General features: G+C 40.3%; 1 protein-coding gene across 1 annotated transcript; it reads right to left on the bottom strand.

The window, feature by feature from the left end:
* Window positions 1-1,501: 1,501 nt before the first annotated feature.
* RGS13 (regulator of G protein signaling 13) lies at window positions 1,502-22,411 on the bottom strand. Its single transcript, XM_004578808.2, has 5 exons — window positions 22,283-22,411; window positions 15,239-15,307; window positions 12,251-12,312; window positions 3,030-3,196; window positions 1,502-1,776 (listed from the first exon to the last, which is right to left on the bottom strand). Exons 2-5 carry the CDS (start codon window positions 15,301-15,303, stop codon window positions 1,594-1,596), a joined length of 477 nt encoding a protein of 158 aa, XP_004578865.2. The 5' UTR covers window positions 15,304-15,307; window positions 22,283-22,411; the 3' UTR covers window positions 1,502-1,593.
* Window positions 22,412-24,317: the final 1,906 nt, after the last annotated feature.

The raw sequence follows: 24,317 nt of genomic DNA, 5'->3' as shown, positions 1-24,317 counted from the left end.
GCTTTCCCAGGCCACAAGCAGGGAGCTGGATGGGAAGTGGAGCTGCCGGGATCAGAACCGGCGCCCATATGGGATCCCGGGGCTTTCAAGGCGAGGACTTTAGCTGCTAGGCCACGCCTCCGGGCCCGACCAAGGTTTTTTGATTCCAGTGTAATGTGACCTTGTGAGCCACAGGGCATGTGTCTGTGACCAAGGTTTCTTGATTCCAGTGTAATGTGACCTTGTGAGCCACAGGGTGTCTGTCTGACCAAGGTTTCTTGTTTCCAGTGTAATGTGACCTTGTGAGCCACAGGGCATGTGTCTGTCTGTGACCAAGGTTTCTTGTTTCCAGTGTAATGTGACCTTGTGAGCCACAGGGTGTCTGTCTGACCAAGGTTTCTTGTTTCCAGTGTAATGTGACCTTGTGAGCCACAGGGCATGTGTCTGTCTGTGACCAAGGTTTCTTGATTCCAGTGTAATGTGAAACCTCATGGACTGAAGAACATGGAATGATGAGAATGAAGAAATTCTTCTGTTTTAAATCAAGAGACAAATTGTTTTACTTTTCACAATAATGAGACAATTCTTCAGGAATATAATACTTATAATTTCTAAAATATTATATAGGGCAGTGTATTACTTTTTATATTTGTAAATAAGCTGAGCTGAATTTGTTCAATGTTGTTTCAAAATGGAGGACAATATCAGATGTGATGTTATTGTGAAATGTTTTTAATTGTTTACATTTTCCATGCAAACTGCTCTGGAACGTAAAATACTATGTATTGTCACTGTTGTGCCACTTGAAAATATCTATTTTTAATTCTCAAGCATAATCTCCCAAACGAGTTGCAGAGATCCCCATTAGTTGAGCCGGCACTGGCTGAACCCCAGGATGAGCATCAGCACAGGACTGGGAGGCAGAGTTGGGAAGCAAACCCAGGCATGCTGACAGGGGATTTCTCATATATAAAAATATAAAATATGAAATATAAAATAATAAATATTTTAAAATTTTACTTTATTATAATCATTTATGGTACAGTTGCATAGGTCCTGGGAGTTCCCTTATTTCCTCCTCCCTTACTGGATTCCCCTGTATTATTGCTAGAGTATAGTTCTTCATAAACAGGCATGTGTGCATCATTTTGGATATGGACAATGGCAGAGAGTCCAGCATCCTATTGTCAAGATATAGTAAACAGTTTCATCGTAAGTCCATCTTTGTCTGGAAGTAGAGATGCATATTTCATTGTATCCTCACATCTGGATATGTTAGTCTGCATTTCGCAGCTACTGTATATCCCCTTATATGAAAAATCAACAGCAGGAAGAAAAAAATAACACCATGAAGTTGAATAATATGCTTTTGAATGACTAATGTGTCACTAAAGAAATAAAAAAAACCTTCTTGAAGAAAATAATGCCATACATTTTTTATGAGTTCTCAAAGGCATCCCGTTGGAACTTGTTCCTCTTGGGGAGTATGAATTGAACTTGTAGTTTGATTTCTCTTTCATTGTGACTTTATTTCAGATTCTATGTTTCTCTATTTTAAAGAACAATGTAATTACTGTCAGCATACCATCTTCGATGTAAACTTTTGAGTGATAGTCAAGAATTGTTGGCTTGTATAGTTTTCAAAAGTTCTTGGTACATTTCTGACTTTAGAAATCTTGGATATGAATCCATTACCATGTGCATGTACACTGTTTTTTGAGCTTCTTCAAAACATGTCTGAGTGGGCTCCTGAATGTTCCTGATGATCATCTCTCTTGTCGAACTGTCAATGTTGATCTGCAAAGTGGAATTACAGGCAGAGGAGGTAAACATAATTTAATACATTATGCATGATATGTAAATATAGAAATGAAAGGTTTTTGTTTATTTCTCTCGTTTTCAGTGGAATAATTTTGTTTGCAAGTTAATAGATCTTAAAGTTTTAGAAGCCAAATGTTTATGTTATAAATCATTTTAAGTATCTACCTCTACATCTGAAAAGGAATGAAAAAATCATGAGGTTCAAGACCAGGAGAGTCTTAGAAACCATTGTTTACTTAGAGGATGTAAGTGGTTTATCAGTGAGAGCCTCCGGGCAAGGAAGTTTGGTAGGTGGAGATTTCTAGGGAAAAAGGAAGGGGTTGCTTTTCAGAATATCTTCCTTAATATTCATAAGTAATGTTTTAACTGAGTATGTCCTGACATGGGAATACAGTGAGGAGCAATGGAGAAGTGAGTGGAGATGTGGTCACTTAACTAAGCCAGCTAGTTTCCATGCACGCATTCAGATAATGTAGATCTGCCTTGAATGGTGGAAATTCTGTATGCCATCTCTTCTTCTCCCCTGAGTGGGGGTTCTTCTTTCCTCATTCTTTGTCAACCAGAAGCCCCAGTGTGTCTGTTTCTGTTGGGACTTGTGTGTTACCTGCAGTGGTACCAGTGTGTCTGTTTCTGTTGGGACTTGTGTGCTATCTGCAGTGGTACCAGTGTGTCTGTTGGGACTTGTGTGTTACCTGCAGTGGTACCAGTGTGTCTGTTGGGACTTGTGTGTTATCTGCAGTGGTACCAGTGTGTCTGTTGGGCCTGCTTGTTTCAGTGCAGGTGGACTGTGATGTGGAGGCATAAACAGTACCACAGGGGAGTCCCACAGGCCTCTTTAGATATTGGTAACTTCTTCTGGTAAGGCCAGTTATTCTTACAAGGGCTTTAAAAGTTATTTTTAATGTTCCTGAGCATTACTGTAAACTAATGAAAAGAGGTTTTGGAGCCAGATGGCCTAGTTTTGAATCCTGATGTTACCACTTTATGGTGATGTATCACTTCTCGGCCTTTTGGCCAAGATCAAGTGTAGTACCACTTCGTGGTGATGGGTTATTCGGCAAATTAGTTGGCTTCTCAGATTCTTGGGTTTCCTTATCAAGTAAGGTTAGCGATGCTGGTTTGTATGATTTAGGAGTGTAACAACTCCTAACAGGTGAGATGGTTGGCAGGTGTTAATGCCCTCCCAGTGATGAATGAAATTCCGGTTCCTATCCTTGTTGGAGAGTTACCTCTCTAGGTGACTCTGGTTGGATGTAAATCCTATAGAGCTTCTTTGCTCTAGAGATTCTGCTCCATCGTGAATCAATTTTCTTGTAGGTTTCACATGCCATCCAGAATTTAATGTTCTCATCGCTGTGCTCCATTTTAAGGTATGCTGAATAGACCACTGGACCATCTAGAAGAGATGGAGATAAGAGTTCATGAGACAAATCATCAAAAAAATCTGAGCAGCATTTAACACAGTTTAAAACAAAAATTCAAACAGATGCTCCCACTCATGTCATAAGCAAATATGTTAGATGTGTATCTTTGCATATTGCACACTGAGATCTGTGCATCGGAAGCTTGTTTAACTAATGCCAATCATTGGTGAGGTCTTCTGAGTCACTCTGAACATAATGCTAACCCATGAGGATGGGCCCAGAGAGGACAGGACAGGCTGTGTCGCAGGACCTGGAGAAGGAACTTAAGCTGGACAAATAGAGCTCAGATCATGGAAGTGCAGGACATGGGGGATAAGTGCAGGATTTAGAATCTAAGAAGGCAGGTCAAGATTGAAAGAATGTCCAAGTCATATAGAAGTAATGCTCCCATCAGGGTGTCTGGCCTGTCAGGATTCTCATTGGAAACAGAGTAGGACAGCATTGGGAGATGAAAACCTGAACTTTATACTAATTTTTTTTTTGTTCAAGCCAGAAAATAAGGAGGTTATTCTGAAGTTTTAAATGACTTGTTCCTGAATATTCTACTCAAGAGATTGATGCTCTATTTGAGTGAGAAAAGGATGAAATACAAATTTGCTTACGTAAACTGAAAAGACAGAAGAAGCATGTTCATGCTGTATGTAGTGTTTGCTTTTTGCTGGAAGAGAAAGGCAGTGCATTTGGGACTGCCTTTCATGCTCTTTTCAGACTCGTCACTGTAATCAGTATTTCTGCGACACACAAGATGGCACGTGGTGCCATTCTTGATGTGGAGGGGAAATGTGGATTCTCTCGCCTGAGTCACAGCTGCGGTGCATACCTTCTAGCAGTATGTGCCATGCAGGGCAGTGTCTTAAACCATGCATCGATCCTAAATGTGTGTTATATTGCAGTATTCATTAAGGGTATGTCTAAATAAATTTTAAGTTCTTTTATTTCCAGTATGTACCTCCAGGAGTAATAAATTTCATAATTACATGAGGATATCATTTTACACTAACAATTCTATTATAATTCTGCAGTTTGGTTTCTGTGATATTAATCATTTTTTATTTTTCTACCTTTCCTGTGCTATATTATTGCATACATGGCTTAAAGTAGTATATGCCATTCTAAATGTGGGAAACATTAATAAAGTAATAACATGGTTAAAATGTGATTTCTTCTTCATTCTGATTTTTGGCTCTTGTATAATGCCTGTTTAAGCTGAAATTCAGTCACCTACACATCTATAAAATAACACCCAAAGTGCCTTATTGGCATCGTAATGTGAAAACAATCTTGTTTCAGTATCACTCTCATACTTAATATCTTGCAATGAACACCTTCTCCTCTTTTACTTATTTTTTCTTTGAGACCGAGAACAAAAAGCATACACATACACACAAACGTGCACACACTTATGGCTCTTACCATCTGATTCACTCTGCAAGTGCCCTGAACAGCCAGGTGCCTGGAGCTCAGATTGGACTGAGTACCACCAGGAGAGGCAGACATGCAATACTTGGGACATCCAATATTCCACAAGCACGTTAGCAGGAAGCTGGAATTTGGAGCAGAGCCAGAACTCTAACCCAGGAACTCCAGTGTGGGACGCAGGCATAGTAACCAGTGTGTGAACTGCAAACCCGATGCCCACACTTGCTTTTTATTTTTAATGATCATATTGGGTAGGCTGTATACAGTTGTCGCTTGGTACTTAGAGTGCATTGGATGCAGGTCTATAGAAACCAAAATCAAAGGATGTCCAAGTCCATTTTGTAAAGTGGTATTTGTTTGCCTTTATCCTGCACAGCATCATTTCTTGCACTTCAAAGCATTTCTAGCTTATAAATAAAACCCAATACAATGTACATACTGTGTAAACAGTTGCTGTACTGCAGTGTTTGGGAATTAATGGCAAGAAACAAGTTTGTGCATGTTCCTTACAAATGTACTATTTTGGATCTATTGTTGGCTGAATTAATAGAGAATCTGGATTTATGGGGCTGGTTGTATATTTAGCCTCATACTACTTGTAAACATTTAGAGAGTTTCTTCCATATTGAAAGTTTTGATGTATAAATTCTTACATCTCTATTTCGTTATAATTGATCTAAAGGAATCCAATTTCTGACTGAACGTGTAATATTTTGTGAGATTCTGGAGATGTATCATGAAATTGCTTCCAGCACGATTTTGTTGCTTTTCATTCCTAACAGTGGTGTCACCGTACACCTGCTTCCCCTCTACAGTTCAGTGGGATGACACCAAGGACTTGCAGTCGTTTAAATGTGTGAGTTAATGCATCAGTGCTTAAGCATCTTATCCCTTTCTAACTGTTCATTTCATTTCTTCCCATGAATTTGAAATCTTTTTCCATTTTCTTTTGTATTGTTTTTCCCTTGCCATTTGCACATTTCTGTTACATTTGTTTTATTTTATGTTCTCCTAAATGTTTTTGTTCATGATTTTGAGGTATATTGAGAAACAATTTACTCTGAAAAAGCTTAAGTTCATGAGTCTGATTCTGCTTTCAAACTGTTGTGCCCTTTTACTGTTGTAGTGAAGAATCTCTAAAACCAAGGCTGGCCACGGACTTCTGTTGATCTCTGTTCAGTGCTTAGCTTCTGTGGTGATACAGCCACACCTTCTGGTCACGACTGTGGGCCCCACTGGGACACAGCGTACCTCCTGGCCATGGCTGTGGGGCCCCTGGGACACAGCATACCTCCTGGCCATGGCTGTGGGGCCCACTGGGACACATCACACCTCCTGGCCATAACTGTAGGATCCAATTAGACACAACACACTTCCTGGGGTGTGGCTGTGGGACCCTTAGGACACAATCACACCTCTTGGCCATGGCTATGGGGGCTCTTAGGACATAGCACACCTCCTGGCTGCGGGTGTTGGGCCCTTGGGACACAACCACGCCTCCTGGCCGTGGCTGTGGGACCTGTTAGGATATAGCTGTTTCCCATTCCAGCCTCTCCTTTGGTCTGTGCTGTGTGCAGTTGGTTTGAGCCTTGTTCCTGGCCAAGCAGCAGGTCACCCTTGGACTGTTGCATATGTGATTTCTTTTGTGTGGCTGGCTACATTTATGCCCTAACCTAAGATTCAGGCATCGCAAAAAATTATCTCCCCATGTTAGGTAAATGTTTGTCAGTTGATAAATAGTACCCAGCATAATGCATTTCTGAATGTAATTTTCTAACTGTATGTGTGTATAACATATATCAAGTTTATCATATTTACTGGTTTACTCCCATTGTGCTCCCGCTCAGTTTTGAGTACTTTGTGCATGAAAACTGCAACTAATCCATGAGCATCCATATGTTAGAGCTTGTACGCTGCCTCATAGCTGGTATGGGAGTAGAGAGGTTTGTTGATACAGGCTTTTGGGTCCATCATGCCTTTATATTTTAAAATAATGCTAAAGATCTTGTAAAGGAAAGAGCCAGGCCCAAATTGTTCAGCTTCTAAGAAGCACTAAAACAAGAATATATGTGCTACTACATTTTGGCTTTCTAAGAATAAACAAAAAGTACTAGCATAGCAGTAATGTCTATAAAAGGCCAGGATTTTTCACCTTCTGCAAGGTGAAAAATTCTAACAGAAGCTGAAGAAAAAAGTGTTAAACATAGAGCTGAGACAAGGCAGTGTGGTAGTAACCATGGCAACAGTGACGGTTAGCAGAAATTAGAATAACTGATAGTGTAGCAGACTGCTAATCCATAGTGAGAAGCAAGGAATTGCCAAAAATAAAGGGAAAGAAGAGATTGTTTTCCCCTCTGGAGTCCAAATGCACGTGAGGGAGCAACAATATCCATGTGTAGCTTCTGAGATCGGCCTTGTTCCCTGAAGTGGATTAAAGGTACCAACCAGGCTAGATAGTTGATTAGTACGGAGCAGTTTCCTCCATCTCCTTCGGCAGTGTGGAAATCCTACTCTGTTCAGCCAGCATTTCCAAGGTTATCTGACCTTGATTGTTATAATTTAAAAATGAGGACACATATACACAGTATTCAAGGATGATTTTGATCAAATCGAAAGATTTCTGCAAACTGTGTCTCAGAACAATTAGTTATCCAGAATGGCTCAACTACATATCTGCTCTGCAACTGTGCTGTGGCAACGTGGGCAGATTAGGGCACAACAATGGTGCCTTCTCACTGGAAATGGTTATGGCAAAATCAGATGGGCATGCAACGTTGCCTACTTATCTAATAACCCTTCCTTAAAAAATCAACCCTTTAGTTTTTGAAATCTCTAGAAACTCTTTTCTAGCTTCCATACTGGAGGAATGTGTCCCAGTTCCTCGAAGGGCTGCCCAGACACGTTTTTCTTACTTTCCACTGCTTTTGCCTTCTGTGTTGCTTTTCATTTGTCTTTTGATCTTTGAGTCATTTCTACTGTCTTCGGCGTCATCACTTTCTTCCTCACTGATGGTTGCCATTAGGCATGCAGATACGTTGCTGTGTGTTCTAAATAAAACCAGTAAATGCTGTAATGGCTATGTAATAGCTATCTTTGAGTCTCTGCTCTTTTGTCGGCTGATCTTCACATTAAAAGTTTATGTGAGTTATTTCCTATGCTGTCTTGTCCTCTGTTCTGCCCATCTCCAGAATGTCCGAGAAACTGCACTAGGACTAAGTAGCCCATGTGCCATTGAATTCTAAATTTCTGTGTCCGGCAGTAGTTGCTCAATGGTCCTCTTGCTTGGCTTCTATGCCGTCTCTGCGATGAGAGTGCTCACAAAAGGAGTTGTTAATTTTTTCTTTACTTCTATAAAAATTGCTTTCTCTTTTTTAAGATTCATTTGTTTAAAAGTGTTACAGAAAGAGGAGAGGAAGAGAATGAGAAAGAGTGAGTATGTATGTGAGGAGAAACAGAAGGAGGGAGGGACAGCAAGAAAGAAAGAGAAACATTGATCTTTCATCCACTGGTTCACTGCCCAAATGATTAGGAGCTTCTTCTCCCACGTGGATGATAGGGAACCAAAGACTTGGATCATCTTTCACTCCTTTCCCAAGTGGTTTTCAGGGAGTCGAGCTGGGAGTGGAGCAGCTGGCATGACCCATTGCCTTATGGGATGCCATCATCTCAGGAAATGGCTTTATCAACCATGCCATAGTACTGGCCTCTGGCTGCTTCACTTAACCCTCACTTTCCCCTGGATTTGGAAATATCAGAACACATTAGCTTCCTCTCTGGAGTTCTGCTGTCCTGTGTTTGCACTCCCCTGCTAAGTAATGTCAGAGCCCTATGACTTTGCATCTGTAATGATTATCTATCTATCTATTTATCTATCTATCTATCTATCTATCTATCTATCTATCTATCTATCTATCTATCTTTGAAAGGCACAGAAATGGAGAAACACTTTCCAAATGCCCACACTAACCAGGGCTGTGCCAGGCTAAAGCCTGGAACCTAGAACTTAAAACAGACCTTCCACACATGCTTGTCCCATCACCGCTGACTCCCAGGGTGAACTTTGGCAGGAAGGTATAATCGGAGTGGAGCTCAGGCTAGAACACAGGCACTCCTGCATGGGTGGACCATCCCAGGTCATCTGACCTTTGCACAGACACCTTCCCCAGCCACACTGACTCGTCTCCCTGGCCAAGCTCTGTTGCCATCCTGCTTTGTCTACTCCGCCTAGTTCATGTTTGCTTCACGTTAGTTGACCTAGGTTATTGCCATGGTTTCCTAAACTAATCTCTTGTCTCCAAATTGAAAGGTAATATGGGTTTCTCATGGACTGTTTTGTTCTTCAGAACAGAATTGGGATTTTAAAAATGATCGCTATTATTAAGTATTATTTGAAGGGATGAGAGAGGGGGAGACCAGCGACAGAGGGGGAAGGAGTTGAATTGCCCACCTGCTGATTGGCTTGCCAAGCAGTTTTGTTTGTCTGTCTTTGTCATAGCACGTGGTTTTATTTATTTTTAAAACTTTCCACTACTTTGGAATCACTCATTCATTTGGTGGTTTGTGTCATTCCTCAGTGGTGCACATGTGGCCTTCTTTCTTATGTCCCTGTTCTTAGACCATCTGAAGACACTTGGCAGGAATGAAAGAATCCTTTAATAGTTTATGTAATCATCTTTCTACTTCTGCGAAGCACATCTCACTCAAATATTTGTGGAGAATCTCATTACTTGAGATTTAGTTGATAAATGTAAGTAGGATTATTCTTGATATTTTGTGACATTACAAATTTTGATTACCATAATTGAAATTTCCTGTGTTCAGTGTCTTTAATGTCATTTCTTAAGTACTTTTTGTCTTTTCTAGTTCCCTCTAGAGAATTCTGTTACCTCTTTCAGGTTAATCTTCAGAAATACCCATAGGACTTTGTTTCTGGGGTTCATCTTAGTGATGCTAAACACCTGATGACGGTGTTGACTGCAATGCCATGTTTTGGTTCACTGTAAGTTGAAATTTTAGCGAATTTATGTATATTTCAAGAGTTTGAAAACTAGCTCAGGTAAGCTTTTCTTGATGCATTGAAAATGACCACTATTTTACAGCTGCTTGAAAATAACTTAGTTATTTCCTAAAATCTTGATTGCTTTGAACATTGAAGAGCTTTTTTGTCATCTTTATGCTTGGAAGTGTCGTTGTGCATCTCATGTTGTGTAATGATACTGGTTTCCCACTGAGGAATTCCACACTGTTCCTTCACTCAGACACACCTGGTTATCTCTCCTGAGCTTTGTCCTTGACAGTGATCTCCTGTCGGTAAACTGCTGCCTGTAATGCACTTAGGTAGCATTCGATTTTTTAATTAAAAGCTGTTAGTTTTAAAAGGTGTAGGTTTGTTCGGCCATTGGAATCTCATTTAATGAGGCTACTTTAATCACTTTTTTCCTACTTTTCAATGTTCCATATGTGGCAGACTTCCTCATTTACTTCAGGGGGATTTTTGGGTTTTTAAAAATTTATTTTTATTTGAAAGGTAGATTTACAGAAAGAAGGAATGAAAGAGAGAGAGATCAATCTTCTATCCAATGGCCAGAGCTGAGCTGATCTGAATCCAAGTGAGCGGAGTTTCTTTCAGGTCTCCCACATGAGTGCAGGACTTATCTAAGAAGTGTTTAATACCTCTCTATTGAGTGAACACTGAGCAAAAATGCACACATTATTTGAAAAAAATCTTTAATATTTTTAAAAAATTTGTGTGTCAAGAATGTCATTAGAGAACACCTAGAATGTATCTAAGTGACCAGCATCCCTGAGTGATGACTGATGTTTGAACTTCACTGTGTTCTGTTCTGGAGGCTCTTGGGCTCCTTTTCCTGATGGTGTTGGATACAATTGTGCTGTACTCATTGCAGCATTATGTAATGTCTCTCCAGTGAACATCTGTCAAACCAGTTTCCGCTCATTTACTGAGACCCAGCCTGTCCCTTTCCATGTAGGTTTGTGAACAACATGGTCATAGAAACAAGGTTCTAAGCTGTGTAGAGTAAGTACCTGCCAGGACTGGCGTGGTGGCATAACGGACTTCTCTTTTGCCTGTGGCGCCGGCATCTCAGTGGGTGCCAGTTCAGGTCCTGGCTGTTTCACTTCTGATTCAGTTCCCTGCTATTGGCCTGTAAAAGCAGCAGAGGATGGCCCAAGTGCGTGGGTCCTGTGGGAGACCCTGTGGGAGACCCCAGAGAAGCTCCTGGCTGCTGGCTTCATACCAACCCTACTCTGCCACAACAGCCAATGGAATAATGAAGCAGCAAATGGAATACCTCTTTCTCCCCTCCTTTCTCTTTCTGTAGTTCTTACTTTCAAAAGTAAAAGGAAAAAAAATAGGCACCTTCCTTTCTTAGTCTAATGGATGGACTGGATTGTTGTTCTTGGTTGACGTAAGCGTGGTTTTGTTTTCTGGCATGACTACTGTTTGTATTATCTTTCTGGTTCAGTGGACCAAATGGAGATTTACTTTAGCACTTATTGACTAAATGATTTTGAATTTTCACAGGACAGTAATTTAGTTTCTGGCAAGATTTACTGTGTTTACGCTGGCTTTTGTAAAAAGTGCTATGTCTTCATGCATTAATCTGATTCTGTAGACTTTGCTGCTGCTTCTGATACTGGATCTGTAAATTATGTGTGAGTCAATTTGCAACCATTGACAAATAATCAGCTCTATTCACTTTGTTCATGAGACCTTCATGACTGGCAGAGAAACTGGTATGAAAGAGTATTACTAATATTGATTCTGCATTTATTCGTTGAGCACATATCACATGTTCACTAATTAGCATGTGTTCAGTCTCTCTAGAGGATGAAATGTGAGTAGGAAGCAGTGTGCCCTGAAGTTTACTCTGTTGAAAATGTCCCTGAAAGCTAGCTGCAGTTAAGAGCAGCCTGTTGGGAGCATGTTTCTAAGAGCTGGAACTCTGTTTTCTGTTACAGACAGTAGATTGTGTCGGAGACTGAGCTGGCACAGGAGAGGTGTGGAGGCCGTAGAAAAGGTGGAGGGTCGTATTGTGCTTTGCCTGCTATGTGAAGGAAATTAGGGAAGATGAAGTTTAGAATACATATTATGTTAGTCTTGAATATCAAAAGTTTGGGCTTTTTCATATGAATAAGGAAAATGAGGGATTTTCAAAGCTATTTTTAATGAAAGTAACTACTAAGTATTGCATGTCTAACTTGTATAAGAAATTGAGCTGAGTTTTTTGTAGGTAGCCTGTACAAGAATGCTGGGTAGATGTTTGATATTCTTACAACATACATATGAAGAGTTTGAAACTCTCAGAGAGATTAATTTGGTAGTGTTACAAAACATGGGTTGTAGAAGGTAAGGACTATAAATTACTAGCAGAAGATGTGTTCTGAGAGTGCACCATACACACACACACACACACACACACACACACACACACACACTCTTGTTTCTTCCTTCCATTTCATGTTCTAAAATTGGCCCAGAAGATAAATTTTAAAAATTCATGATTAGGGCAGGCACAGTGGCTCTCTGTTGTGAGAGAAGGGTTGTCTGCCAGAAGGAAACTGGCTAGTTATTCCATGATACTTACATTTTGTAGCCATCAAATTTTCAAAAGACTGGGCCCACTGTAACACTTCCTCCAAAGTAAGGCTTTAAAAAGAAACAAAAAATGTTGATAGTACTAAAATATTCTCAAGGTTTTGCTGAACTGAATGATATCTGAAAAATATTACCAAAATAGATTTACATCCCATTTTTGTCTGGTTTGGAATGAAAAGTGAACTTCCTATGATCTCTTACATTTTACTTACACTATCTAAATTAAAAATTAAAAGTAGTGTATACTTGAAATTATGATAAAGTAAATTCTAACAAGATAAAGGGCCAAGAGAACAATAACTCCTTAGTCTTCAATTATGAGGATTAGTAGTCTGATATCCTTTAAAAATTTCTTTTTGATTATATGTATATTGGTGTTTTGTTTTGTTTCATTTTATTTTAATTGAAAAGTCAGATATACAGAGATGAGGAGAAAGAGAGGAATATCTCCCGCCCATTGCTTCTCTCCCCAAGTGGCCACAATGGCCAGGAGCTGAGCTGATCCAAGCCAGGAGCCAGGAGCTCTTCTAGGTCTCCCACACAGGTGAAGGGTCCCAAGGCTTTGAGCTGTCCTCAACTGCTTTTCCAGGCCATAGGCAGGGAGCTGGATGGGAAGTGGAGCGGCCAGGATTAGAACCTGCATCCACATGGGATCCCGGGGCGTTCAAGGCGAGGACTTTAGCCACTAGGCCATGCCGCCGGGCCCTTTTCTATTTCAAAATAGTTAATGTGTTCATTGACATTCAGCATATGGATATTTCTAAATTTTCCTGCTTTCTACAACTAAATTTACATTAAATATTGTTTTAAATCCAAAGAAACACCGTCCATTGGCTGTGGGTTGCAAGTTGTCTTAGTAGTTAGTGCAACAGTGGATCAGCTGTCAGCATCAGCAGTTTCTTAACACAGTGTAAGATGGTTAGAGAGGTTAAAAACTGACCTGAAGCATGGAAAATTGAGAGCCTTAAAGCAATCAAATATCTTTTGTTTTTTTTTTGAAAATTCAGGTGGATATTGCTAGTTTTGGATGGACTATTTGCATCAGTATGGAGGCTTAACAGTGTGCTAAAATTACTTTCAGAAAATATTTCCATGAAGTTATATTGGACTCTATGTTCCTTGATCTTGTTCTAACTTAAGAAATGATAAGCTTTTAAGTACCAGGAAGAGGCAGGTGTTTGTGCAGCAGTCACACTGCTGGCATGTGCACATCTCTATCCAAGTGCCTGGGTCCTGGTGGCTCTGCTTCTGATCCAGCTTCCTGCTGATGTGCACCCTGGGAGGGAGTGGGGAGTGGCTATGGCTTAAGTGCTGAGGTCCCAGTTGTTACAAACACGGGTTGGGTTCTGAGTTCCTGACTTTGGTATGCCCAGTCTTGTTCTTTTTGAGCATTTGGGAAGTGAACTCGCAGGTGGAAGATTCTCATATTCTCTCTCTCCATTTCAGATTAAGTGAAAAATTATATATACACATATACACACACATATAATATGTATATTTAAAATTTAGTGAAATAGAAATTGCTAGGCAGGGATCATTTTAGGCCTTTGTGCTTTACTCTTGTTCTCTAAATAGAAAAGAATAAAGTATACTCCACCAGCAAACATGCCATCACTGTGTGGGTTAGCTTAAAATTAAGTGTTGGTAATGATTGGTAAGAGAATTCCTTTGACTCTAAGATTCATGAGATAGATTGAGAGATCCTGATTATAGTAGTTGTGGTTGGGGTGAAGTAGTGAGATGAAATTTGCTCTTAATTTCTTCGTATGTAACTCACAAGATTAATGCTAGCACATGGGCCTCCAAGTGCTGTATCAGGATTAGTCCAAGAACTGTCCTCATTCCCCTGACATACCTGAATTTACTGATAGTTCTCCATTTTTGTATCCTTTTCTTTCTTCTGGACTGTGGATACCAAACATATACAGAACATTTGGAGACAAAGTGACATTGCTGATAAGGAGGGAAAGAGTGGAGTCTAACAGTCCCTGGTTATAATCCTACTGCTTTATTTAATAATTTTGGTATTTTTGAACTTAAACTCCCACTTTGTTATCAATGAAATGGAGATGATTGTGAGTATCTCATAAAATTATGGAACCTAATTTAGGTCATGGATGCACCACACCTGTGAAATCTGTGTTGCCTGGCAGCCTTTCATGAATGTGGATGATCTTTTCTTGGGTTTGCTCTTCCTCCATGGTGGGTATGCAACACAGGTGGTGGGAAATACAAGCTCTGATGCTGAAACTTTGCTGCTTCCACGTCTTGCCTGACTCTGAGAGTGTAATCCAGCAGTTGCCTTCCCTGCTCAGCGCCGCAGCCTCCTCTCCACAGGGGCTGCAAGTCTTTCTGGACATGTTGGTGTTTCAGCGGAGAAGCACGCATTCCAGAAGTTATTATCATAGTGGAAGTTGTGCCAGAATTGAGGTCTTGTTGTGGAACAGGATAACCACTCATGGTCAATGCAACCAACACCTTCAAACTGGGAATTGTGATCCAATTGAAGAGTGGTTACTCTTCTCAGGCTTTGTTTTGCATCTTAATTGGTCACTTTGCTCATTCAAATGACTGTATTTTTAGTAATGGCAAAACGTGGCAAACCTGGAATTTGGTAAGCATTTGTCTTTTCAGTTTTATCTCCTCCATTTCAGGGTGAAAGTTTCTGACACTTTATACATGGTAAGTTTTAATTGTGAAAACATTTGCATAAAAAGAGTATCACTTTAGCAGAAATAATATAAAACAAAGATTAAAAATGATAAATGTTTTAAAATCATTTAGCTTGCTGAATTGTCAAGTGTAAATTATAGTAAATAATGAATACAGATTCCTAGTGTCATATATGATTGCTCTTCTCCTGGAATCACTCATGTGTAAATACAAAGTTTTCTCTCTGAAAAATACATTAAGGTGGCATTGTTTATCCTGTGTTAAATATTTCAAAACATACTTACAGATTTTAAATGCTACTTACTTTGAAGGGGGCCTTTTAGATTCGTCTCTGCACATCTTACAAATCCAACAGTTTCGCCTATTCATTTTCCTAAAGAAATAGTTTATAAAAAGATTAGTAATTTAAAATAATTATCTGTTAGGGTTCTAGTTTTAAAGATCATATAAAATTATACATCATGAAAAAATAAGCATGGATTCTTGAAGTGACTAGGATGGAGGAAGGGAGGAGAAAAGGTGACAGGTGAACCATTTCTTAGAGATTTCACAGTAAATGACTTTAGAGCTCATCTGCTAATAGGATTTTGAAAAGAGGCACAGATCCCTGGAAAAGATCTTTCCATTTAGAGGTTACTGTCAACTCATCAATGGCTTCTTTTTGGGATAATTCTCATTATTAGAAAGCTTTCTTAATATATCTAGCAGGGTTTTTTCTTTATAATTAATCAGATAAAATGGGTAAATAGTCAAAGAGTAAACTTCCTTACGGGTTGATTATGAGATGGGAATTAATCATCTAGTTCATGCATTTAAGGCATTATTACCTTGACCTTAAAATTCAGGTAGAATTTACTCAGCCAGCCCAGGCACTGTTTGCATAAAAACAGATGTCATAGAGGTTATCAAACTCAGCACTGAGGAAATAGCTTAAAAATTTAAGAGTAATTAAATTCATAGTTTGATGAACATATATATCACTTATATACAGTGAATTGCGGATAAACAGATTTATCAGCCTTTGCTGACTCATAAAAAAACTTTGTTTTTTGTGCCAAGTTCTGTCTGCCAGTAATCTACAGAGATATCTCTGATGTTCCCATCCTCACTGACAATAACATGTTTGAGACGGGGGCTTTGATACTGGAAATACAGAGGCTGTGAGTACAGGTAAGAGAACCTGGTTGATGTGAGAGTGGTTAGTGAAGGCTTCCAGTAAAGCATTATCGGAGCAGGAACTAGCAGGATGTGCAGGAAAGCGCTCAGTGAAACGGGCCGTTCAGTCACGTCCTTGTGGAGGAAAGAAATTTAGTTACTGAGTCAATCTGGAGGATGGCAGAGAGAGAGAGCCAGGGTGTGAGAAGTCAGAGAAGGCAGCAGAGTTAAGGCTGCATCAGTAGCTGTGTTTAAAAAACATTCAGTGCAGCAAGAAAGTGTTGGGGGGTCAGGTTGTAACAGGTAAGAGCCAAGTACATTAAACTATACAGGCTGTGAATGTTATGGTTAGGAGTTGGAAAATCATTGCAGCTTTAAGAATTGGGAGTAGCCATATTCATATCTAAAGCTGGGTTGTGAGTGGAGTGGAGTGGACTGTGGCGTAACAGGGAAATCAAATAGGAGGTGATCAGAGGAGTCCAGCTGAGGGGTAATTAAAAGAGTGACCAGTGAGTTGGAGGGAAGGGAATAGCTGGCAGGTGTTTTGGAGGAAGGCCATCCACACTTCTGTTAATTCTGAGTATGAGTCTGGCGCCTTAGATCGCTTGGCCATCCTGACACTCATGATGCGCTGATGCTGGAATGTGAGAGAAGGGCATGCACTCACATGGGTGATTTGATTTCAAGGCAGATGTGGTTGTGTGCAGTTTCCACAAAATACATAGAGTATCCCCCAAAAAACTGTCTTAGAGATTATAAACTGGAAAATTAGGTTCCCTAAAATGAGAGACTGAGGATACTAGCTGTGAAAGAGCAGGAGTTTGCAGGGAAAATCCCAATAATGAGGCATTAAAAAAAAAAGGAATATGTTCATTAAAAGTCACAGAAGGAGTTATTGAGTGTTACAGAGCTGTGGATTATATTTGTTAACAAAAAGATCTATTTCTAGAGGGCATCATTACAGTGAAGCCTGCAATGTGGTGGGTGACATATCCTGAAGTTATCAAACGATTGTCATGGGCAGAGACAGAAGATAGAGGCGAAAGCAGGGTTGGAATTCAGAATGTGGAGAAATGGAAGAAGTTACTGTTTGCTCGTGTTAGGAAGTAGTGGCAAAAATATAGGTACCAATGCTAGCACATGTGCAGATCTCAAGAAAAAAATTCTGGGAGGTATGATCTGATAGATTTCAGATTCTGTGTGAATTTACCCTGCTTAGGAAGGTGACCAAGAATAAGGAGATTAAATGTACTCAAATCTACAGGAAAGAGGAAGGTGAAAGGGGAGTGGAGTGTTGATTAGAAATGAAGGTTCCAATTAGCTTCAGCAAAAGGGAAAAGTTTTACTAAAGAGATACATTTTTGTGTAAGGCTAGGTTCCCAGCAGTGTTCAATGTAAAGGCGTTAGACTCTGTTTTGTTAATAGTAATCCACGGAGGTCTCTTCAGGCAGGGTGATGAGAATTTAACCCTCTTTCTGGAAAGATGAAAAGCATGAAGATGATGAACACTGACATAATTGAGGCTAAGAAAGCCTTGACGTTGACTGGCCGTCGCTAACTGATCCTGGTTGTAAGTGGCTTCGGAAACACACATACTGAGGGTGAAGTTTCCTGTATCCTCTTGTGTGTGATCACTTGTGAGATAGTCACCGGGGGCTGTCCGCTTATCTTCCATCAGCAGGCTGATCGAGATCATCCTGCCTTCATTTCGCTGTCGGTGTAACTAGCTAGAATGACTGGTTTGCTCCTGGCACTTGACTTCTTCTCTACCTTCTACTTTAAACAACTTTTTAAAATCTCCTATTATACCCTCACTTGATCAACTGTAGCTGCGCACACATGTTTTCGACAACTCGGGTGTATGTGCATCTGAAGATCATTATATTTTGTAATTTTAAAGGTGTCTCTTGCCCAAAGCACAACAGCTTCACTGTGCAGAGCAGGCTGAGGCCAGAGCGGGCCAGTGCAGAGGCAGGCCCTGCAGTTCCGGGGACTCTGGGCTCTCAGGAGGGCTGGTGGAGTATCTGCCAGGAGTTCTGGGCTCTGAGCACAGACAAGTTTTTGAGTTCAAGTGCTTGCTAGTTGTGTGACCTAAGTCACGTTAGTTAAACTCTCAGGTTCCCAATTTCTTTTTCTCTGAAACAAAACTGTAATGATTAGAAAAAATGCACATATGCTGAAACTTTCTGTTCCAGTTTGTCTGCGTTTCTTACACTCTGTCACTAAGGGAATATTTTCCAAACTCTGGTAGATACAGAAAACGCATTCTCTTGGAGTACATCCTGATCTCTTTTAGATTCCAGTGCTGCTGGTATGTTTTTGTTGATTATGTTACATTAGTGATTGGGTCTCAGCTTTGGAAGGAGTTGAGTTGGCTACAGGGCCTTTGCTACATCTGGGCCTGTACATCCCACCAGCACGGATGTGTTCGGCTTGAAGGGCGGAGGCAGATTTGAATACTGGGGAGGAAATGGACGAGGGGACGGGAAGGTCACAATGTCCCTTTGTGTACAGTTAAGTAGGTTGTCCCGTTAGAGATGCCTGGTCTGCAGGGAGAGAGGCATCTGAGATCCACACCGATGACCCTTAGTAGGCTGTGCGACCCCGCGGGGCTTCAGCAGAGGGTGGAAGGGACTGCCTCTAATGTAAATCTGGCCAAGGCTTTCTAGAAACCAGCAACAGCCCTGTGCTCAGCTATTTGATGCACAGGGAGGTTCTTGGATACCAGGTACTAAGTCAGTTGGGGATGCTGGAGAAAGAATGAAGTGTAAATGCAAAAAAAATAATAGCACTAATGTTTCCTTGTTGATCTAACCCTACAAGACTGTAAATTCCCTGTGTTATTTTCAAATGTTATTTGGTAATCCTAAAAAGTGTTTATTATTTTAAGTTATACATATTACAGATTTATTAAATTATAAAACACAAGTAAAACTTAATATAAAGATAACAATTGAACAAGAGATTTAGTGATGGAAGTATGTAATAATGCGTTCTTCATAGAATAAGTAGATTACAAAAGTTGTATTTTATAAAATTGTCTGGTTTTACATTCCCTTAAGATATAGGACATGTTGGATACTATCCCAGGAACTGGAGTTGGGCTTCCAGACCACTCCCCAATGCCTAATACCCCGTTGCTTGTTCTCTGAGCTTGCCTGGACTGAATGTCTGCCCACATACCTGCTTTCCTCCTTAGTTAACCGCTGGCTTCACACCATCAGGCATTACTACTTTACTAAAACTTCATGGGGCACTCCTCTGTCTTCATGTTGCCTTCTATATTGAAACAAGAGTGAATCCACAGCTACATAACCTAAATTTTGGCAAGCAGGTCGTATTGATTTCCTGTGTTTATTCCCTCTTCCAACCATAATACTGGTAAAGCCATTGGAGATGAATATGAAAGACTTAGCAAGGAAGGGAAAAAGGATTAAACATGGAGAAAGAAAAGGACCCAGTGTTTCATGAATGTTTTTGGAAGAAGTAAAGGAGAGGAAATGAAAATTTTCTTGACTTATAAATGGGCAGAGATAATACAGGCTTTGTAACTTCATCTAAAAAAAATGAAGAAAACGCAATTACAGGAGGCTGAGGCAGTGGCTCAATTGGCTGATCCTCTGCATTCTAGTGTCGGCTTCCCTCATGGCTGCCAGTTTGTGTCCTGGCTGGTGTACACAGCTCCCTGTTTATGATCTGGGAAAACGGTGGAGGATGGCCCAAAGTTCTGGAACCCTGCACCCACGTGGGAGACCTGGAAGCAGCTCCTGGCTTTGGATGGGCCCAGCTCCAGCCATTGTGGCCATTTGGGGAGTAAAGCAGTGAATGGAAGATCTTTCTCTGTCTCTCCTTTGTGTAAATCTGCCTTCCAATACAAAATAAAATAAATCTTAAAGAAAATATAATTACAGTCTGAAGACAGATAATTTCCAGAATAGCTAGTGGCTTAAAAAGAAACATTTGCAATTCTGAATTCAAGAGTAGATAAATGCTGTTAGATACGTTATTAAAGAATTTATTATTTAAATGATAAAATGGAACAATTCAGCTTCATCTCTAGTTTATTATATCAAAATATAGAGTGGCAGAATGAAAGCCCTCACAGTTACACATTTGGGAACGGTCTTTTAATTCAAGAAGCAGGAAAAAAAGGGGAAACAGACATTGCCCCCATGCTCTGATTACTCCCGATAGCCACATCAGCTGGGGCTGGAGCAGCCTGAAGCAGAGAGCCGGGCTCTCCATCTCCATCTCTCAAGGGGTGGCAGCCTCCCAGCGGCTTGTCCAATGCACCTGCTGCTGCTGGGGTTCCCATCAGCAGGAGGCTGGGTTTGAGGTTGAGCACAGAACTCCAGCTCAGGCACTCTCAATTAGGATAAAGGAGTCATGAGGACCAGTGCAACTGGTAGACCCAGCACCACCCCTACAGCTGAGAATGTTTAAGAAATATTTTTGATAACTCCCCAAAGTGCAAAGCTTAGCTTTTCTAATTCCTTAAGAAGTGATACTTGTTGGATTTAAAATGTGTCTGTGTGTGTGTAGTTCTGTTCCTGGTGTGAAACTGCCTCTTGTGATACTGGCATGTCATACTAGAGTACTAGTTCAAGTCTGTCTACTCCGATTCCAGTTTGTTAATGTACCCGGGGAGGCACAAAGGGTGGCCCGAGGACTTAGGACCTGCCATCTCGTGGCACCCAGGACAGAGTTCCTGGAATTTGGTTTTGGGCCCACTTGTCCCTGGCGGCTGTGACCATTGGAGAAATGAAGCAGCAGTTGAAAGATGTCTGGGAATGCAAGTGCTTGTGTCTGTCATTGTGCCTTCCATATAAATAGATCTAAAAAAAGGAGAGGCATTCCCAATGAAAGAATGACCCCAAATCAAACAGTGCATACTAATATTCACGTATCTGGACCCTCATTATATTGTGGATAAATTTAACAAGTTTCAGATCAACAAGAACCGTTTCGTTTCTTATGTTGGTGGTTTGATATGTGAAAACATTCCTCTGTGCTAAGAGTAAAATAACAAAAGCAAACAAAAACAAAAGACTTGTGTGCTTTCTAGAGAATGCATATTTTGCAAGAAACTATAAAAATCCTGTCTGAAGTGCTAAGTAATTTTTCCAGTCTAAATGCTGGATTATGGTTATCCCAGTTTTGGATTTATTAAATATTTATGTATAATTTTATTAAACTTATGGGACTATTAAATTCCTATATTTGTATTTCCATTGCTTTAAAAACTACAGGCTTTGTCTTTCCAGTACCCTCTTAGTTAAGCCAGTCTGTGCAGTCACCCCCTAAACATAGAGAACTCCAGTCTGCTCAGTCACCCCCTAAGCACAGAGTACTTCTAGCACATTTGTTTCCTATCTGATTTTTCCTTCCAGTGCTTTCTCTTGATAGTCATTTGGAAGAAAAAATACATTTCATTGATGAACTCAGTACTTGTAAATATGTTAGTAATGACTTGAAATGAGTATGTGCTAAGCCAGAAATTCGATTTTATCTAACATTTAAATGAAACCTTCCAGCAGCATGAAAATTAAGATTTTTCTTAAATCAAGCATTTTGACATGTTAACATACTTTTATTATCCTGATAGGCAATCAATAAATTATCTGCATTTAAGTATATTTATCTTATGATATATCACGTTAGATCAAATACAGAAAAATCTAGAGAATTTACACTTTGTGAAGACTGTGTTTGTCATAGCATTCAAACTTTGTGTCCTTTCAACAACAAGCACCTTTTGTATTAGGCATGATTTGAAGGGATGAAATTTGAAAGAATCACGATTATCATTACTTCAGGTAAATTTCACAATGTAGTCAGAAGGGTCATAAATAAGTGGAACTGATCGTCTGATGCGTGACTCTTGAAACAATTCTCAAGTGTATGATTTAATAATGTGTGTTCACATAAATGCACATATGATCACAAAATACATAAAAGCATATACCCTAATCTAAAACTAATGTTTCCTGTGCTACCCAACTTAGAAAATATTTGTATCTGAGGTGATTATAAGTCTTAATTACAGAAAGCCTAAGCTAGCGCAGGAATAGATCTACAAGGTTTTTTTTTTCTTAGAAGGTACTCTGCCAACACTCTGAGCAATCCTGCTGTTAGAAAATATCACTGTCCACTAATTGTTTATAATATATATTTAATAGAATCTCATACTTACAAGTATATCACAATGAGCGGTCCACCATGCTGTGTTCTGTTGTCTCTTTGTGATGATCCTTAGACATGAGTTCCGGAGTTTCATAAGACTCCCAGCATTTTATTTTTCTAGGCATGAAAGGACTTTACTGTTCCTCTAATTACCTTCTATGGCACTCTGGGCTTGATATGACTATTCTGTTTTTACATACGCATATCTATGCAAAGAGGTTTCGTTGACTATGGAAAGTAGTTCCGTGGGACTGTGCTGCCTTGCCGATAAAGGAACCTTTATCTGACATCAGAGCCTCTGAGGTGCTCAGACATCTCTAGCCCTAGCTGCATGAGACCTGCAGTATTACAGTCTGTGTCCAAAATAATGTGCCTTTCTGGTTTTAGAAAATGCATAGCCTAAGGTAAAATCCCCTTTTAAAACAGAAGACTGAGTAGGCCATCCCTAAGTACTTGCCACCAGATTTTTGAGAACTATTGAAAGTGAACTACTCGAGAATGACATTACAATGGATGTGGAACAGCTGAAGAATAAAAATGGTTGATTTTCCAGCTTGTTCAGCTGGTCCTCTAGGGCAAGCTTTGCACTCTGTATCGTCCTCCTGTTTGTAAACGCATGTTGGAAGGCTGGGCTGAGATTGCTTCAGTGGGGTCGGTGCCTGTAGGCCGTGGTCTGTGGTCCTGTGTCCAACCTAGCCATGTGTGTACATGAGTGTGTGTGAAATACAGTGTTTAGCATAGAGAATGCTGGAATAAAACCACAGGAAAAAGGTCACAATGTGACTTACAGTGTTTTCAAAATATTTAATAGCTCAATATGGCAGAAGATTGTTACTTGTGTTTAGCAGTTCTGAGGTTCAAACCCAAAGTGAGTTTTTCAAATCTCCAGGCTAAGTTTAGGACTAGAAAAATCAGACTTCAGGTGGTCAAAAGTTGAGCAGGTGTAACTAACTGTGTTGGTTGGGAGGGACCCCAGTAGTTTGCTGATGGCACTCTGATCTCACTGGTAGCCGGTTGTCCAGTTCCCTGGACAGGAGAGCAGATCTAATACCTCTTCAAGTGTAATAGTCCCACCTTTGTTTTCCCTAATAAGTAATCCAGGAATGTTTCCTCTTTCTTACAGTTCGGTTGCAAGAAGGTGGTAGAGAGCTTCTGGAAATCAGATTCTGTTAGAGTGCCAGTCTTGAAGCCTGCTTAATGGAGTTGAACACGAATAACTGTATGCAGAGTGAAAAATGAATGTCGGCAGGCTGAGAGTGAGTTGTAACAGGATGGTGTGGAAGGTGGTCCTTGTGACAGAGTGGCACGCAAGATTTTTACAATTTGATTTTTTAAAATTGCATATGTTTTATTTTTGATAATCTTTACATTTTTGATTAGGGTGTGAAGGGTCAAGGGCTTAAGGAAAGTGGGTGAAAAGGCAAAAGACTTATACAATCTGAAGAGAAACCAGAGTATTAGAGGGAAGTGGGTGAAACCACTGTTTTGACATTTTCTTTTTTCCTTCTTGTATCTGGGGGAGGGGAGAGATAAGGGGAGAAACCACACTCAGCCTTCCAACCATCCCAGGTCCCCGATGTGGGGCATACTCTAAGTGTCCTGCTCCAGTGGTTTTGATGGTTCAACAGTTCAGTATTGCTGCTGATCTTGCCACTCTATTCACGATGAAATCTCTCCAGACTGGCTGACATAGTGCACCTTAGAGTCTCCGTTTGCCCAGATATTCACTGCCAACTCTTTGCTGGGGTAGTTGGTAGATTTGTTCTGTCTTCCGTCCTCTGTTACAGTACCAGGTGTCCTCTGCAGGCTCCAGTGTACTACCATATCCTCCATGTGCTTCTGGATATGCTGTGCACTGCTCCATCTAAGCTACTGAGGAGGCCCAGCTCTGACACATGCACTCCATAGTCAAGAAACCTGCAGTTTCCTCTATGGATGGAGTTCTGAGTCCAGCAGTTCAGTTGGGTTGATTCGCAGAGAAACTTCATCTGAGATGATCTTGAACCTCACTCTTGTGTGCATGCCAATACAGGTCTGGCCCAGTC

The sequence above is a fragment of the Ochotona princeps genome, chromosome 10 (genome assembly GCF_030435755.1).
Source record: "Ochotona princeps isolate mOchPri1 chromosome 10, mOchPri1.hap1, whole genome shotgun sequence".
Taxonomy (NCBI): Eukaryota; Metazoa; Chordata; class Mammalia; order Lagomorpha; family Ochotonidae; genus Ochotona; species Ochotona princeps.
This window is presented reverse-complemented; position numbering and strand designations above follow the sequence as displayed.